The 17,231-nt window shown below is 39.6% G+C and overlaps 2 protein-coding genes across 9 annotated transcripts in view; one reads left to right on the top strand and one right to left on the bottom strand.

Annotated features, from left to right (window-relative positions):
* UBE2N (ubiquitin conjugating enzyme E2 N) overlaps nt 1-17,231 on the top strand; it is a 58,192-nt gene that overhangs the window by 9,201 nt on the left and 31,760 nt on the right.
* On the bottom strand, nt 4,352-16,933 carry MRPL42 (mitochondrial ribosomal protein L42). 8 transcript variants are annotated; one of them, XM_059816984.1, is made up of 7 exons: nt 16,899-16,927; nt 16,173-16,446; nt 15,275-15,381; nt 10,905-10,968; nt 9,843-9,927; nt 8,395-8,558; nt 4,352-7,101 (listed from the first exon to the last, which is right to left on the bottom strand). In XM_059816984.1, the coding sequence occupies exons 2-7, from the start codon at nt 16,250-16,252 to the stop codon at nt 7,056-7,058; spliced, it is 546 nt and encodes a 181-aa protein (XP_059672967.1). In that variant the 5' UTR covers nt 16,253-16,446; nt 16,899-16,927; the 3' UTR covers nt 4,352-7,055. The 8 variants fall into 8 exon arrangements, with proteins under 8 accessions (XP_059672967.1, XP_059672970.1, XP_059672969.1 ...); XM_059816987.1 differs by lacking the exon at nt 16,173-16,446 and adding an exon at nt 15,720-15,777 and having other exon boundaries at nt 15,275-15,437; nt 16,899-16,915; XM_059816986.1 differs by lacking the exon at nt 16,173-16,446 and adding an exon at nt 15,716-15,777 and having other exon boundaries at nt 15,275-15,437; nt 16,899-16,909.

Here is a 17,231-nt window from a genome sequence, read left to right as displayed (position 1 = left end):
TCCGTGGACTTCTCCTGGTGCCCCTATAGGCCCCACATGTAATTCTGATTTTTTGTGTATCTTTCAGTTTGAAGTATCTGAAATTACATGAAACTGTACTGCAGCCTGTGAGAATGGTGCTCTCCCAGCATGCAAGCGAGGATACGTATTACATGTTTTGGGATGCGGTAATGTTTGAGTTAGAACAGCACGTAGGGTAAGTCAAGGAAGATGTGATCTTGGGAGCAGTGCTTGGTGTGAACTCTCCCTGCAGGGGTGTGCAGCTATTGCTTTAAAGAGGGCTAGGTGGAACAGGGGGAAGTAACAAAGAGGTGTGGGGATCAGCAGCCGGAGCTTGAGCTTGCTCCCCAGCCTGCAGCAGCAAGGACATGCTCAGAGGGACCCCGACTTTCAGTCTGCTGCTGGGGACCACCTCTGGCTGAGGTAATGTGTAGACACAGGTATTTTGACTGCAGGATGAATGCTTCACTCTTAAAGAAATACAAGGCTTCTCATGTATAACTTCCACAAAGTCATGCGTTAAAATCTTGGGTCATATTGAAGCAAAACACTCACCCAGTTCCAGCAACTCGAGGTTTTGTCCTCGGACTGGACAAGGACTGGCTAAGCACTGTGTAGGTACTAACTACAGCTGCTCTACATCAGGGCCACCACTGCTCTTCTCTTCACAGGCCATTGTGTCACCTTCCAGCCTTACCAGTGGCCTCTTTGGGCTCATTTCAAATATTTTTCTTCAACAAGTATGGCCATATAAAGTCAATTGTAACCCATGCAGCCAACACACAGCATGTTTATTTTGAATTTGAACATACAAGTATATGCTCTAGAAAGGGAATTTCTCTGCTGTTTTTCTTATCTCTGCTTATGGTAAACTTACCATGAATTTTGCTTGCACAGTGCCTTTACTCTGGATAGGAAATCCTTTTTCTTAATCCATTTCTAAAATTTGTGGAACTCGCTGCCACCCTCAGTTTCCCATCACTAATGCCAGGATTTTAACTGTATGAAAAATGGCATGGGGGAAAGAGAGTTTTATAAACATGAGATATTCTTGGAAAATAACAAGTGAACCCATACTTAAACCAGTCAGGATTAAAAATTACAAAATAACAAAAAATACGAAAAGGGATGCAAAGCCTTATGCTACTGTATACCAACTGTTAAGTAATTAGGGGTCAAGGAAAATTTTTTCCTGGCATTAGTTTACTATTCAGTTGAAATCCTTCATGTGTCTTAACTAAAGCAGAAGGTGAAGATCACTGCTGCAGCACAGCTCTGATCCAGTATAACTCCTACAGATGTTGACTTCAGAAAAATGCTACTTAGCTTATTATTTGTTTAAACAAATACAACATAAATTTGAATAATGAGAAAGACTAGGAGTGTTTAAGAAACACTTGTCTTTACATGAAACTATAAAGCTCTGTTTTGTTAGCATTAGTGAGTAGGAAATACATGTTTGTACAGTAGGGTCATGCTTTAATAGTTTAATCCTTTACTTAGGTTAATTTTTCTTCTATATGATAATGGCTTAATGCAGTAGCCTAATTTAACAGTCACTTTTCACTGTTCTCTTACATGGTTAAACTTTTATTAGTTTTGGCAGAAGAGATGCTAAAAAACAGCTCTTCCAGAATTTTTTTTTCTATGACATCTCGTATTTTGCTGGTAGGGAGATTCTTTTGCTGAGGAATTGTAAACTTTGGTGGCAGTCAAAACTGGCCTTATTTAAAATGGTAAACTGGCTCTGACCCAAGACTGTTTTTCACCTTGACAAGCAGTAAACCTGAATATAAGCACAACTGTGTTCTGTATTTATTACTGATTTGATTTTTCAGAAAGACTAGTTGGCAAAGTTTCTCAGTTCTGTTGGCCATTCCAACCTCCTGTGGTGTCTCTAGGTCATGAAAAACTTTGTGATACATTATCATTTCTCACCTACATCATGAAACTTAAAAGTGGTACTCCAGGCCATAAACTTTTACTTCTGTAGAAGCCATGCAATGCAAAATTGCTGACCAAACATGCTGTTTGGTTCATGGAGCTTCCACATAGATCTCACCTTCTGATGTGCAGTGGCCTAACAGCTGTAGTTCTATACGCTGGAACTAACATTCTGCGTATATTCTATTTAAATTTTCAGAGAGTTCTGTGCAAATTACCCAGTAAGTTACCATTTTTGCGTTCATTCTTCTAGAAGTACCTAGATGTTAACAGTTGGGATCATGAGCTCATTAGAAGAGGTCCTATAAAGATACATACAAAAAGTAACTATCTTATCTCTCCTGTGACTACACATCGAATGAAACAAAAAAAAAAAAAACAGCTTAAGCATTATCTTTTAGCATTGGAGGGTTGATTAAATATAAGGAGGCGAGATTAAAAGCCTATGCACTATTTATTTAAAATTGCGAATTAAATGTGTGTGAATTACTCTATACAGAAAACAAAGAGTTCCTATATATGGACTACATGTTATTGAAGGCTAGCAGAAACAGCAAAAATGTTTTTATCTTGGAGTATTTTTCTTTTACATATATGCTCTCTTAAATAATTAAAAAAAAGGTGACTGCTTTCATTTGCTCTGGTACAGGCATCTGAATCTCAACTAAGCTCCATCCTCCCTTCATCACAGGAAGGAAAAAGCACCTCCAGAGAACAATTTGTGTGACATATTCAAGACAATAAAACCCTAAAATAAGACAACTGCCTTGTGTAGGTCCTTTTCTTGGGTCCATTGACATAAGGGGAGTCTACAAAGATTAACTCAGGCTTAGATGTCTAATTAGTAGCTGTCTCAATCTTAGAGATGCATCTAACTTTTATGTATTGTAGGTACACAGTTTGTCTGACGTTTATTCTAGTGGTGGGCTTTAAGTCAATTTTACTATATTGTAGCATTAAAACAAAATATACATCCTCTACTACAGAAGAGGAATGCAGCCCACATCTATTTGATCTCTTCATTATATATTGAGGATGGAATGCACATGTGAGAAATTACAGCAGAGCAGCTGCTAAAATTGATAAAGACTGGAATAACTGAGAAATGCAGCGTTGACTTTAAACAGCAATTACTACTGTGACTTACTTGTAACAGAGCTGCAGCAATGACTTATGCTGGTACACCAGAATTTAAACATGGCAGCTGAAATTCAGACCTATTACAGCAGTAAACAGACAAGAAGGGAACTTTCCTACAGGACTGAGTAACTGGAGGGGCGGGGAGGGAGGGAAGGATAACTCCTGCCTCCATTATAGTCATGAGGAACAGAAGCACAGACATGAGACTTGCCACATGGGTGTATTTAGCAGTAGGGTCCCATTACTGCCCCACTGTTGGCTCATTTTTTTAAAACCTGGAGGGTGTTTTTTGTTTAAGTGTCAACATACATCTCTGCTACATGTTACAAAGTCAAATCAGTCAAAGCAAACAGGCAAGTCCCGCAAAGAACCTTTGACCCCTTGAATCCAACCACTTTCAGAACTGCTAGGGAGCTCCTTTTTCTTAAGTACTTACTTATACATTTAATTAAAGAGCTGCTAATGCATGTCTCTCATAGTGTTACATTTGATGATACAGCTAAATCCTCTATGGTTTCAGACAAATCCAGTTGCATTATTGTGCAAGATTGCCTCCTGGTGGTACTACCGAGAATCTGCATAACAACATAATTTGCACAAAGAAAAGGCAAAAACTCGTTTTAAAAGCACACTTCCTTTTTAAATTCAGGTCTCACTAGAGGAAGTGAAAGAACTTTCTTTTTTCACTAGGACATCAAGACAAATTGAACTGCAATTTAAATGGTCTGAATTGAGGACAACCTTTTTGATACTTGACTGAAACAGAGTTTTCTATGAAACAGTTTTCTAACGGCATGCTAGCAAGCAAAGCCCAAGAAGGCTTTTAGTGAGACATTTAAAAAAAAACCAGTAAGATGTACCCAACTGTATACTATCCACAGAAATGAGCCTAACAAGGTTTGAAACACTTAACTACTAGATACAAAGCAAATGGCTAAGCACCTAAAATTGGATACAAAGACACCAGAGCAGACTTCACTTCATGAATTATATGCAACTAAAGTATTCAATTACAAAGAACAAGAGCAACAGAAAACACAAATCCTGAACTAACTTTCAAATGGATTATTCTTCTGTGTAGAACTGGGACAAGAATCAAATGGATGGATTTCCAATTCCAAGTTTTCAAGTGAAGAGAAACACATAAAGACAGCTTTATGTAGTTGTTCAAGACCTAGAAAATCAGGAGGACAGCTTGGAATTACTGTGCGAGTATGATTTTACTTATTTTTTGTAATTTATTAAGCATTATTATATTAATTAATGCTTCAGATGACCCAAGAGAAAGACTTAGTAAAAGAGAACACAGAAAGATTGAGAGTGGCAGTGTAATGCAAGGAAATATTTTAAAACATCAATTTTATGAATTAATGTAATAACAAAATGCCAGAGGGTACATGTAGTGAACATGTGTTTTAGACTCAGTTTCCAGGAACTGGTCAGAAGAGGAAGTACTTTAAAGACAGCAGTCCAGCACATCATAGATTTTCAGCCCTCAAAATGCCTGAAAAGCATCCAAAACTGTTTGGGAAACATTGAGAAATCCAACATTTCTACATTGATTGTTTCATCATAAACAGAGTTTGACAGGCAAGAGCAGACAAATGTGATAACAAAAGGCTTCTGTAAAGCAAAATGTCTTAATAGTATTAGGCAGCAATAAGCAAAAGTATCAGGGAGAAGAAGGGGGGGGAAATAACTGAAAGTTTAAATTAATCCAAGGATATCTTTTCTTACACTGGCGTAAAGTCAAATGGTGACAAATTAGGTCTCAGCCTTCCAAAAATAAAGGGGGCTCGATTTTATGCAGTGGAACATAACAAAACACTAAACATGAGATGTAAGCTTCTCACTCACGGACCAGTGTCAGTACCAGGCACCACAAATAGATGAAAATACTAAAATTTGTTGTACTACAAATTACTAAAAACTATTTTAGAAATTATATTTTAGGCAGAAAAAAATAATTATTTTCATTAAATTAAACCTGCAGAGTAAGCAGCAATCCTTTTCATAGACCCAACAGACATTCCTTCACGATAGCATGTTTGTTATCACGCGAGCAACACATCGTATAATACAGAGCCAAAATCACTTGGCTGATGTTGGCTTAAGCATGGACGCAGATATCTTACAAGCATAACAGAGAGAATAAGCAAAACTATTTCATGCTCTGCCATGATAAACCATTATCAGCTAACTGGTATTCGGATTTAAATACACATTTTTTAAAATAATACCAAGATAAATGCTTAGACTAGCTTTATGTAAAATTTTCTGTAAATATTTAAAGGCAGTCTTTTTACATGCATCCAACATTACTTTTTTCACAATTAAAGGAAATTCAAGGAAAAAAGGTTATTTAGTAATAACTCTAGAAAAGTAAGTGTCCTTTACACTAACAATGACCAGGATTAGAGACTTTATATGGTACTCCACTTCTAGAAAAATGTGTAGATAACACATGCTGGCAAAATGACACTAGACTAACACAAGAAACAAGAACCTTTCTATCTTATCCAAGTTGCTTTGGAAAGGAAATACAACCAAAATGTATGACACATATGGGATAATGATTTTCTGATTATTTATTAGGATCTGCTAAGAAGAATTAATGGAAGTCACTGAGATCTCTGCTGAGGCGCAGTGTTCCAAGCTAGCCCTTTCTATCAGCAGGCTGATGCCTAAAACTGTAGACTGGAGTAAAGAATCTTCTCTTCCTGAGAAAAAATGCTAGATGACATAGAACATTTTAATAGCAGAAACATTTAAGCACTACAAAACGCTAAAGCTATGAAGTAGAATCAGACCAAATTTCTTTCATTTAAAGCATTTTATACAGTAAAGGGCCAATCCTTCCCCCCAGGTAAGCTAGAAAGAGCTGGGAGTCTTCACTGATTACCTTGCTGAGGCAAAGAACTCTTCCTCCTCTGAGCTACAGCTATTCCGATTTATATTCAAACATAGCATCCTCACTGAATGGTACCTGGGGTGGGTTTAAAAAAAAACAAAACAAACCCACAACCAAAAAAACCCCCTACAAACCATGAATGCACTCAGAAGTTATCTCAGGTATTTGGGAATGCTGGGTGATTTAGAAGGGCAAGTTATTTAATCTGAAAGAGGGTAGATTTAGATTAGATATTAGGAAGAAATTCTTTACCATGAGGGTGGTGAGACACTGGAACAGGTTGCCCAGAGAAATACTGTGGATACCTCAACCCTGGAAGTATTGGATGGGACTTTGAGCAACCTGGTCTAATGGAAGGTGTCCCTGCCCTTGGCAGGGGGGCTGGAACTAGATGATTTTTAAGGTCCCTTCCAACCAAACCGTACTGTGATTCTATAATTATGCCTTGGAAGCTATAACCAAGTTGGCCAGTTTTCAGTACGTGACGTTAGCTTTAAATACAATCATTTGGCTGATGCAGGATTAAACATGGAATCAGGTATCTTACAAGCATAATAGAAGCAGCAAAACTATTTCACTGCTTTCATAAATACCTCACAATATTTTTCATAAATACTATTTCATAAATACCTCAGTATTCAAGCTCATCTGCGTTTCAATTACTAGATCTCTAAGAAAAAAAAAACCAAACCAAAATAACACCAAACCCTAACGTGTCCAGTTCTAGACTTCCCATTTTGACATAATACTTCTATGTGTTCACTTTACCAATGACAAGCCTCTGACCTAGTTTAATCGGAGCACTCCATCACCTGTTACACCCAGCTCTAATACTAGCACATTCACTGACCGTGCAGGTACAATAGTGTTCACTGGATCCTTGTTTCAGTAGTGCAGTTTTGTTGTTTTTCTACTGTCAACTAGTTGAAATAGAAAATAAAAAATTTAGTTAAGCACGTTTTAGTTATAGCACTCACACAGAATTGCCGAACATTTTTTGTAATATTTATTTCCAATAAAGATTAATAGCAAAGTGCTGCTGAACAAGAAGTTATCTTAATTATCTGTCTTTAGGAGGATTAGGATTCTTGCGTCTTCTATGATACCTAGAAGAAAAAAAAGGCTGCAGTGAATGCAAGCTTTGGAGAGTCTTTGATCCTCCTGGTATTTTTCCCCACCAGTGAGTGGTCTGGAGGTTACACAAGTAAGCAGAAGACAAGCTACAGGAGTACAACCCATCACCACTCATTAGATGTCATCTCTGTTGTTCATGGAGTTACATAATGCTACTCATTTCTACTGCTACATCTGCTACAAGCATGCAATAATCCAATCAGTTCTACAGCTGAATAGGTACAAAGGCTGCTGTTTATTCTTAATACTTGGTGTGAAGTTGATTTTATTACATGGTCAGCTTTTCCTTTGGGTAAAATGATTGCTACAGAACAAAGAAACTCAATGTTTAAAGGAGTTATGCCAGACTGTACGTTAAATAGTGTAATATTTTGCAGACAAACTAAAAAACAAATTCTTCACAACAAAAATGTTCCCTACTTTCCTCTTAATTACCCACACTAAAACAAGGAAGATACTGTTTGATGCTCATTAAAGTGACAGCTACCCTTTGGCCATGGAAAGTTCTACCATTTCATTCCTTTTATCTACACTCAAAACAGAATACTTACAAATTTTTCTGTGGACAAAAAAAAAAAAATAATTCTGCCTGTATCAAGTCTCCATATCTATAAAATTAGCACCTACCAAAATGTGTAGTAACACGGACTGGAAAGGAGTAACACAAACTAGAATGCCATTTGTTTCCAGTAGTATATCTGAATGTGTATCGTTCAGCTTTAAGCTCAGTCATGCATATTTGCACCTTTTCTCCTCCTAGCTTTCTGAATACAAGGCATACCAAGAGACACTTTTCACCATTTCAAATGAAACACCTCTACTGTTTCTAAGTCTGAGAATCATCCCATTAAGTTTTTTCCTGAAAAGCTGTTAAGAAAGAGACAATGCACATTTCCAAGCTGTATTTGGTTGTATCTATTGAGGGTATTTTACATACTAGATTCTCTTATGCTGACTTCACTCATGCAACTCTAATAAATCACCTGAACCAGTAGCTAACTAGATGGTATGAGAAATTTCTACTGTGTGATGTATTTTACACAAAAAAAAAGTTGCAAAGTCTACCAAAGGGGTAGTGTTAAAAAAAAACCTTGCAAAATACAGTCTTCCATTTACACAATACTGCATAAGATTTTACGTAGAAGCCCATGTACTAACAGTATTTTGTCTCACATGACTTATTCGAGGTTGAATCTAGTCATTAAATTACTCCTGTATCTCCTTTTACATCCCAAAGGAACAAATATTGAAAAGAAAATACTTACTGCCCCACAGGATACCAGCGATGTTTTGTTGTGTAAAACATTTTGCTGAGCTCTTCAATTGTAGGACCGCTATTGTTCTTTAGCTCTTTTTCATTCAATCTGGATTTCAAAACTTGATCAAGGGTTTCTTCTTTATTATTCAGTGGATCTGGCCGTGGTATGGGCTATAAAAACAGTAGTGTATGTATTTCCTTTTTCTCCTTTTTTTGAGGAAAACAAAAAGCCAAGCTACACAGATAGTGTTACAAATTACTCTTAACAGCTGAAACCAAAGGAATACAGAAGAATACTTGTAATTGTAAAGGCTGTTTACCGCCCACCCCAAAAACCACATCACTGTGGAGCAGATGTGTAGAAACGTCTAATTACCCCAGGTGCTACAGCTGATTACCCTACCCCTAAAATACAGCACTGCTGTCATCATTATTGCTCATCTCATCCTTACAATTTGCTAGCTGAATCATAAGCTTCAGTTCTACCAATACAAAAGTACTCATATTCCTCCTATTTAGAAATTTATTCATAGTGGCAATCATAATCACTAAAAAAGCTTTTAGATGATTTATACCTTGGAGAAGAATGTCACTTCCTAATTGTTTGTGCATCTGCTAAGACCAAGACACTTGTTCTCAACCTGAAACCTAACTACTAGCACTGTTACAAATATTTTTCCTTGTTTTAGTCCTTTACCTGTTTTTCCTGAGAGATATGCAACTGATAAACTTAAAACATTTTAGCACTCTTTGCCTGCAAGTTACATATTGGTATTTTTAAGTCTTCAATGGAGAATTTTCACACTGGGTACTTCAGTAACGTAGCTACCATTTGCAGTATTTTCCTAGCACGTGAGAACTGAAAATTGAAACAAGAAGTGTACACTAGAAAAGTTTATCCAGACATACTTTCGTCAGTGTAAAGAACACATTGAAAGTACTACTGATAGATAAAAATTCTATATTTAAAGCTTTTGTGGAGTTTATGAACCCAGAGTGCTGAATGGAACTTAAAGCGCAAGTTGAAGAAAACAGCAGCAGCAGCACTCCTTTAGACCCTCTTGCCCACTCTGCTGCATCTGTACACGGTAGGATGCGCGAACTATAACCTGCATTCCAAACATCCTCTTTGAGGACTACACTCATAGACAGACACTAGTTTTCTCTGTAGTGCACAAGTATTTGAGTGCCTCATTTAATTCTATTTAAGTTGCTATATGCTGTGATATCTGAGCATTTCTTACTCTGCAACTTTCCCTCAACTCAACTAAGAATAAGGTCCTCCTCATGGCAGCAGCTATATTCATGATTCACTCACTTCACAGACATGCTGATCATGTAATAAAAAGTACCTCAGTATTTCAAATTAAAAAAAGATGCCCTAAAGACTCAAAATTATGAACTACTTATGCCTTTACAAGAGTAAGAAATAGAAATGTGTACATTTGGACATACTTTTGTATGCTCGTATGGAATCTCAAGTGAAGGGTGGTAGCAGACAATTGTCTTCAAATCTGATGTCACTGCAAGTTCCACTTTGCTATAAAAATAAAAACTTACACTCTTAAATATATCCCTTAAAATTTTCAGAAATGCTGAGCAACTGAACAGCCCAAGTCCCACAGAAAACCAGATCTGACCCTGCATTTATGAATTCTTACAAATCTTCTATAAAATAAATCTTATAAAATAAGGGTCACAAATACTTGATCTGAACTTCCTCTTTTTTTTTTCCCCAGCCATCTTCAGGTTTCTTTTTTTGGATGGAGGCGAAAAAAGGGCTAAAATAAAGTATTAAAGATAGCTGGAAATATGGGTTGGAAAAAAATCTTTAACACTTCGAATAATTACTTATAAAACTGTAGCAACAGATGGGGATAAGGAACATCAGTGATACCTAGGACATCATGCCTTTATAAGAAGTATGGCACCTACAAAAGCAAGAATAGAAATCAAAGCTCTGTTTGGGGTTCCAACTTTTATATTGGGTAAAAGATGATGAGCATGATGAACAAAAAGTCCTACTGAGAGGTTCCTTGAGGGAGTATGACCCTCTTCTCACCTTCCTCATTAGCTTTCATGACACATTAGCTTCCTAAAACCTCGTATGACAGGGATGCTGCATTTCTCACTATATTTGTATCATCTTTTCTGGTTTCTACTCAAGTTTTCCATGCAGCAGCACTAAAATACCTGGACTTCGTCTCAAGAACAAGCATCAGTGAAAATGACTGCTCTTAGCTACTTTTGCTCTTCTACAAACAAAACTGCAGGGATATTGGGGTCATCACCATGTTTAGAATGAGTCCTGCATGATTTTTCACTACGTTCGTTTTTTTAAATACTAACTTCACAATCAGTATGATCGGAAACAGTACTTTAGTTAAAATTATTACATATATCCAAAACTGGCAGAAGATGTATTTGATACCATTATATGACAACTTCACGACAGAAAAAGTAGCCCTGGAATAAACGTTACATGAAAAGGCTACACATCAAAGCACATATAAGTACCAATTGTAGTCTTCAGGGAGAACTGCGTATGTAGATTTATGGCAAGCATGATACACAGTGCCATCTGCAAAAAAGAAAAACACATAAAGAACACTAATGTAAAAGCAGAGCTGTGCCAAATTTCAGAATGTTCACATTTTAATGCTGTTCTAAGTCTTAATTGGGGATTATAATCATACTCAGTTTTAGATTAACAAAACCCAAATACTGTCTAAATAGAAGTTCACTTTACTACACAGATTTCTAGTGCAATCAAAAAATACAATATCTAGGTAGCTATGGCCTACATTTACCTTTCCAATTGTATTGTTTTCCTAAGAAAAATCACAGTATGAACAAAATACCTATAGATTTCACCATTGGAGCATATTCTTTATACATGCAAAGAACATTACCTTATGACTTACAGGGGAGATCATCATTTCATTCATAGCAATATTTATTATAAAACCCAAATCTGTACTTCACTGGCAACTGCTATATATGCTATACGAAACGCAAAACCATAACGTCTTGGCTGCTGTAAGAGTAAAGAACTTTACCCCCTCCCCCAGGTTCCTGTTGCTCCAAGGAAAGCAATCACAAGAATTACAAGTAGTAAAGGACAACAGCATCCAGGACTGTGATAAGTGGACTGAGAGAAGGGATTATCTCCCACTACTCAGCACCTGTTAGACCACATCTAGATACTACGGCCAGTTTGGGGCCCTTTATTAAAAGATAAACTTGAATGAGTTCAGTGAAGGCCCGCCAAGATGGTCAGGGGCTGCAGCTCCTGCCCTGCGGGGAGAAGCTGAGGGACCGGAGCTGGCTCAGCCTGGAGCAGAGACAGTTTTGGGGAGACGTAATAGCAGCCCCCAGCAACTATGTATGAGGATTGGGGTTATTGAGGAGAGGGAGCATGGTGGGAGGACATGAAACAACATCTGTAAGTTGAAACAAGAGGCTCTGACTGGATATGTAGAGAAACGTCTTCCTCATGAGCACAGCCAACCAGTGGGACTGGGGCCCAGGCCGGTTTGTGCAGTCTCTGTCCTTGGAGATTTCAGAGACCCAGCTGGACAAAGCCCTAAGTGACCTGGTGCAACTGCAGAGCTAAGCCTGCTTTGAGCAGAAAGTTGGACCACAGACCACCCGAAGTCCCTTCCAACTGTGATGGTACGTGGCTGTCTTGGCCACAGTGATGATGAAATGGTTGAGTTTAAAATTTCCAATGTAATGAGAAAAAAAGGACAGCAGAGTTGCTACCCTGGACTTCAGGAGAGCAAACTTTAAGCTATTCAGGGAGTTATTTAGCACAGTACCCTGGGAATCTGCTTTTGAGGGCTTAGGAGTCCACGAGTGCTGGCCAGTCTTTAAGAATCACCCTTTAAAAGCACAGGAGCAGGCAATTCCACTGTGTCCTAAGTCAAGCAAGCAGGGCAGAAGACCAGCTTGGCTAAACAGGGAACTCCTTGTGGAGCTCAAGAGGAAAAAGAAATTGTATATCTCTGGAAGCGAGGTCAGGCTTTGCAGAAAGATTACAGAGCTGTGGTTCATATATGCATGGAGAAGACACAAAAGGCCAAAGCTCAGAGTTGAAACTGGCCGATGTTTTTTCAGATAACAAGAAGGGCTTTTTAAAGTATGTTAATACCAAGAGAAGGTCTAAAGAAAACATTGGACTGATACTTGTTGAAGATGGTCATCTGACTTATAGGGATGAAGAAAAAGTGGATGCATTCAATGCGTCTTTTGCCTCAGTCTTTAATAATACTGACAGACCTTGGGCTGCCCGGTCCCCTGAGTCGGACGACCACAAGTGTGGGAACAGTGACTTTCCATTTGTGGACACTGAAGTTGTAAGGAACCAGCTATATCAGCTGAATGTTCTCAGGTCCCTGGGGCCTGATGCGATTCATCCCAGAGTACTGAAGGACATAGCGAGTGTTACAGCAGGACCGCTCTTCATCATCTACCAAAGGTCTTAGGAGTCTGCGGAGGTCCCTGCTGACTGGAGGCTAGCCAATGTTACTCCAATTTACAAAAAGGGCATAAGGGAAGACCCAGGAAATTACAGACCTGTTAGTCTAACCTCATTTCCTGGAAAAATTATGGAGATTATACTGTGTACTATTGAAAAGCATTTCAAGAATAATGCAATCATCAGGCACAGTCAACATGCGTTCACAAAGGGAAAGGCATGTTTAATTAATTTGATATCCTTCTATGATAAGGTCACCTGCCCAGTGGATGAAGGGAAGGCACTGGATGTGTTTTTTCTGGATTTTAGTAAGGCTTTTGATACTGTTGCTCACAGCATCCTTCTGGACAAGTTGTCCAGCTGTGGGATGAGTGGGTTCACAGTGCGCTGGGTGAAGAACTGGCTGAATGGCAGGGCTCAAAGGGTTGTAGTGCCTGGGTCTACATCCGGCTGGTGACCAGTCAGCAGCGGTGTTCCTCAGGGTTCAATTCTAGGGCCAGTCCTGTTCAACGTATTTATCAACGATCTGAATGCAGGAGTTGAATGCATCACTAGCAAGTTTGCTGATGATACCAAACTGGGAGGTGCTGTTGACTCTCTTGAGGGACAAGAGGCCTTGCAGATGGATCTAGATGGATGGGAGCATTGGGCAATCATTAATGACATGAAATTTAACAAGTCCAAATGCTGGATTCTGCACCTAGGATGGAGTAACGCTGGGCACAAGTATAAATTGGGAGAGGAGTGGCTGGAGAGCAGCCCTGCAGAAAGGGATCTGGGGGTGCTGGTTGACAACAGGCTCAGTATGAGTCAGCAGTGTGCCCTGGCAGCCAAGAGGGCAAACCGCATCCTGGGGGGCATCAAACACAGCATAACCAGTCAAAAGAGGTGATTATCTCGCTGTACTCAGTTTTGGTGTGGCCTCACCTCAAGTACTATGTGCAGTTCTGGGCCCTAGAATTTAAGAAGGATGTTAAGGTTCTTGAATGCGTCCAGAGGATGGCAACAAAGCTGGTGACAGGGCTGGAAGGAATGTCCTATGAGGAGCAGCTGAGGACTTTGGGCTTATCTAGTTTGGAGAAAAGGAGGCTGAGGGATGACATTGCTCTCTACAGCTTCCTGAGGAGGGGAAGAGGAGAAGGAGGTGCTGATCTCTTCTCCCTGGTATCCAACGATAGGACACGTGGGAATGGTTCAAAGCTGCGCCAGAGAAGATTTAGACTGGACAAAAGGAAGCATTTCTTTACTGAGAGGGTGGTCAAATACTGGAATAGGCTTCCTAGAGAGGTGGTCGATGCCCCAAGCCTGTCAGTGTTTAAGAGGCATTTGGACAATACCCTTAATAGCACACTTTAACTTTTGGCCAGCCCTCAACTGGTCAGGTAGTTGGACTAGATGATTGCTGTAGGTCCCTTCCAACTGAAATAGTCTATTCTATTCTTCTACTACTACACTTTAAGAACTGAATTACAATCACAAGAACAAGTCTTAGCATGTTCTGAGCCTTCTGTTTTCAAATAAGTCATAAAAAGGTTTCAACTTTTTTCTGACATTTTACGTAGACCATCTTTAGTTTTAATACAAACGGGATTCTTCTTGGCTGTTCATAATGGAGAGCGAGAGCATTCAGTGTGTCAAAATTGGGAAAGCTGAAAGAACCAAGAAGAAACTTTTGTGTAACTATTTTCCTCCCAGAAATATTTTAGATGTAAAATTCTAGAATTTAAATTTAGATATAGCTAATATATTTAAATATATATTTTAGATATACAATTCTTAAATTTAGTTTTTCTGTTAGCACTTCCATGCTTCAGTTCTTCCAATTAAACCATTCTTAGTTATTAAGAAGTTGAGTTCTGGTAAAATATAACTGCAAATAGTTTGTATTTCTTCCTAAGATTTCTTTCCCCTCCTTGCCCACTAACCTCTGAAATGTAACATGTCCATCATATTTTCTCAATTCCTGTCTTTTCTACCACTTTTACTATCTCCCCTACATCTTTCTATTAATGTCTAAAACATGGACAAAAATCTAAGAAATAATATTGCCTGTTTTCACTTGTTTTCTGTTTATGTTAAATAATGAGATTTTACTGTAGCCTCTTCTCACCACTGTTTGTAAGTCTGAAAAAATAAATTTAAATCTTCAGCTATAATCAGTGGTAAAAAGGGTGGTATTTACCAGCTAATTACTAAATTAGAGGAGTGTCATATGTGGACCATGGAAGCTTAAAAAAAAAAAACAACAAATCAAGATATCCTTCAATTATTAGCAGAGAATACAGAATATCAGACTTGATTCTGTTCAAATAAAAATTCACTTCCATGCTTCCATTACTTTAAACAGTATAGGAAAGAGGCTCTCAAAGAACGAATTTTAATATGGGACAGTTTCATCACTACTTACTCTGCAGTGGGGGCTGTTTGCAGGTTGCTACTGCACGCATCCAAAAGAAACTGGACCACGCAGTTCTAAGCAATGTTGCCATGCTGCCAGCAGACAGGAAACCAGTCCTGGACAAGATGGAACTCAAATGAACACTGTATCCTTCTTTTCTGCAGAACACCCTCTGAAAGAAATCAGTTTCATAATTGTTCAGGGTACAAAAGACAGACAATTTAATTTCTTTAATATTTTAAGGATAAATAAAATTTGTGCAGTATATTCCTCATTATTTGTCAGCTGTTTAGAAGTCCTTATTACTTAACATACTGGCACCTGCGTCCTTAATAGTCAAATGTGGTACAAGAGTCTATTTAGCAAGAGGTACTCTTTGAACGCACCTCATAAACTTCTTTTAAAGTTTCCAAGCTTGGGTCTTCTCACAGTTTCTCTCCTGGTACTCACCCACCTAAGTTTTGCATCCTTCCTCTGCGCACTCCACAGAATTATTCCTGAAACATGCTTTTCTTGTTCACGATGTCAATATCATCGCCCAGTATAAAAATATAAGTACTTGTTAACTACAGCAAGTGTTATTTATAAGCTGCCTAGATGCAGCTCGTGTCGTAGAAGCTACGAAACACCATTTAGAATATCTTAAATATTACTCAAAATTTCAGAAGCAGAAAGACACATATAAACATCTTAAGTTTTCATTATCTACAAAAAAAATTTGCTTTCAATCAAAACTTATAATGATGCTTAAAAAACATAACTGGAGACAGTTTAAAGACATACACATAAAAAATAAAAAGAAAGAAACAAGTCCTCTTTAAAACTACTTCATATTTAGCACTTCAGAACATCACCACAAGTGTGCATTTTACAATTTCAACAAATAATTATTCACCATTTTCATTACCCATGAGAGGTGCTTCTGAAGTTAGAGATCACTAACACAGCATCTACAGAGCTGCTCATAACTTGCCTTTGAAAGCTCATTAACAAAAACGGTGAGAAGAACACGGCAGCTCGGGCCCGCCTTGTCAAAGGACAAGGTTCAAGCACAGGCCCATTCTCAGCCTCACCTCAAGGACCACTACAGTTGAAATCGGGGCATTGCCACCCCTGAGACAGCACACAGAACACTCTTAAAGGTCTGTCTGCAACAAGCAGGAACACAAAACCTGATGTTTCTAGGATTAAAGAAAATATTTAGCTTAAAAAAAATAAAGTCATTAATCCATCAAAACAAGCAAAAGAGTGCCTATTATAAAGACGGATCCGCAGGCTCATATAAATAAATCCTGAGTGTGAAACACATTTAACCCCTCTGAAAGTTTATCAACTCTCTCCCTATGACCCGTTTCAGAGGCCTAGCTTGCAGCTCCCCTGCATCAGCTGGGCACGCTTTGTCACTAACTACAAAAACAAGGAGGGGGGAGCGCTGCACAGCGCGACCCTCAGGAGAAGCAGCCCTGCCCTCGGTGCCCCGGCCCGGCCGGCGGAGACGAGCGCTTTCCCAGCGCAGAGCGCAACAGCCGGCCCCGGCAATCGCGGCCGGGGGAAACCGCTGCCACTGCCGCCTGCCTGCCTGCCTGCCTCCGGTCGCAAGGGCGCAACGAGCTGCCCCCAGCACATCGGTCACCTGCGCGGACACTGCCGCGTCCCCCTCAGCAGCCCGCCAACGGCCACAGCACCGGAAGCACCACCGAGTGCCCTTCTGGTTCCGGCGGCAGCTCGCCCCGCGGCGCGCCGGGAGACGTAGTGTAGGCGGGCGGGGCCTACCCCAGGCGGAGCGCCCCGCCACCACCTCCTTCCCTGCCTAGCGTCGCCCCGCTCCCGGCAACAAACCCTGAGGCGCTTCAAAATGCGGCTGCGGCGGCAGCGAGTCACCCCTTGGCTGGCGGCGGCGGCCCTGGCCCGCGCAGGGCCCGGCCCCTGATGGCGCCGGGCCGGGCCAGGCCAGGCCAGGGGCGAG

The sequence above is a fragment of the Gavia stellata genome, chromosome 4 (genome assembly GCF_030936135.1).
Source record: "Gavia stellata isolate bGavSte3 chromosome 4, bGavSte3.hap2, whole genome shotgun sequence".
Classification (NCBI taxonomy): Eukaryota; Metazoa; Chordata; class Aves; order Gaviiformes; family Gaviidae; genus Gavia; species Gavia stellata.
The sequence above is the reverse complement of the archived record's forward strand: the minus strand, read 5'-3'. Positions and strand labels throughout refer to the sequence as shown.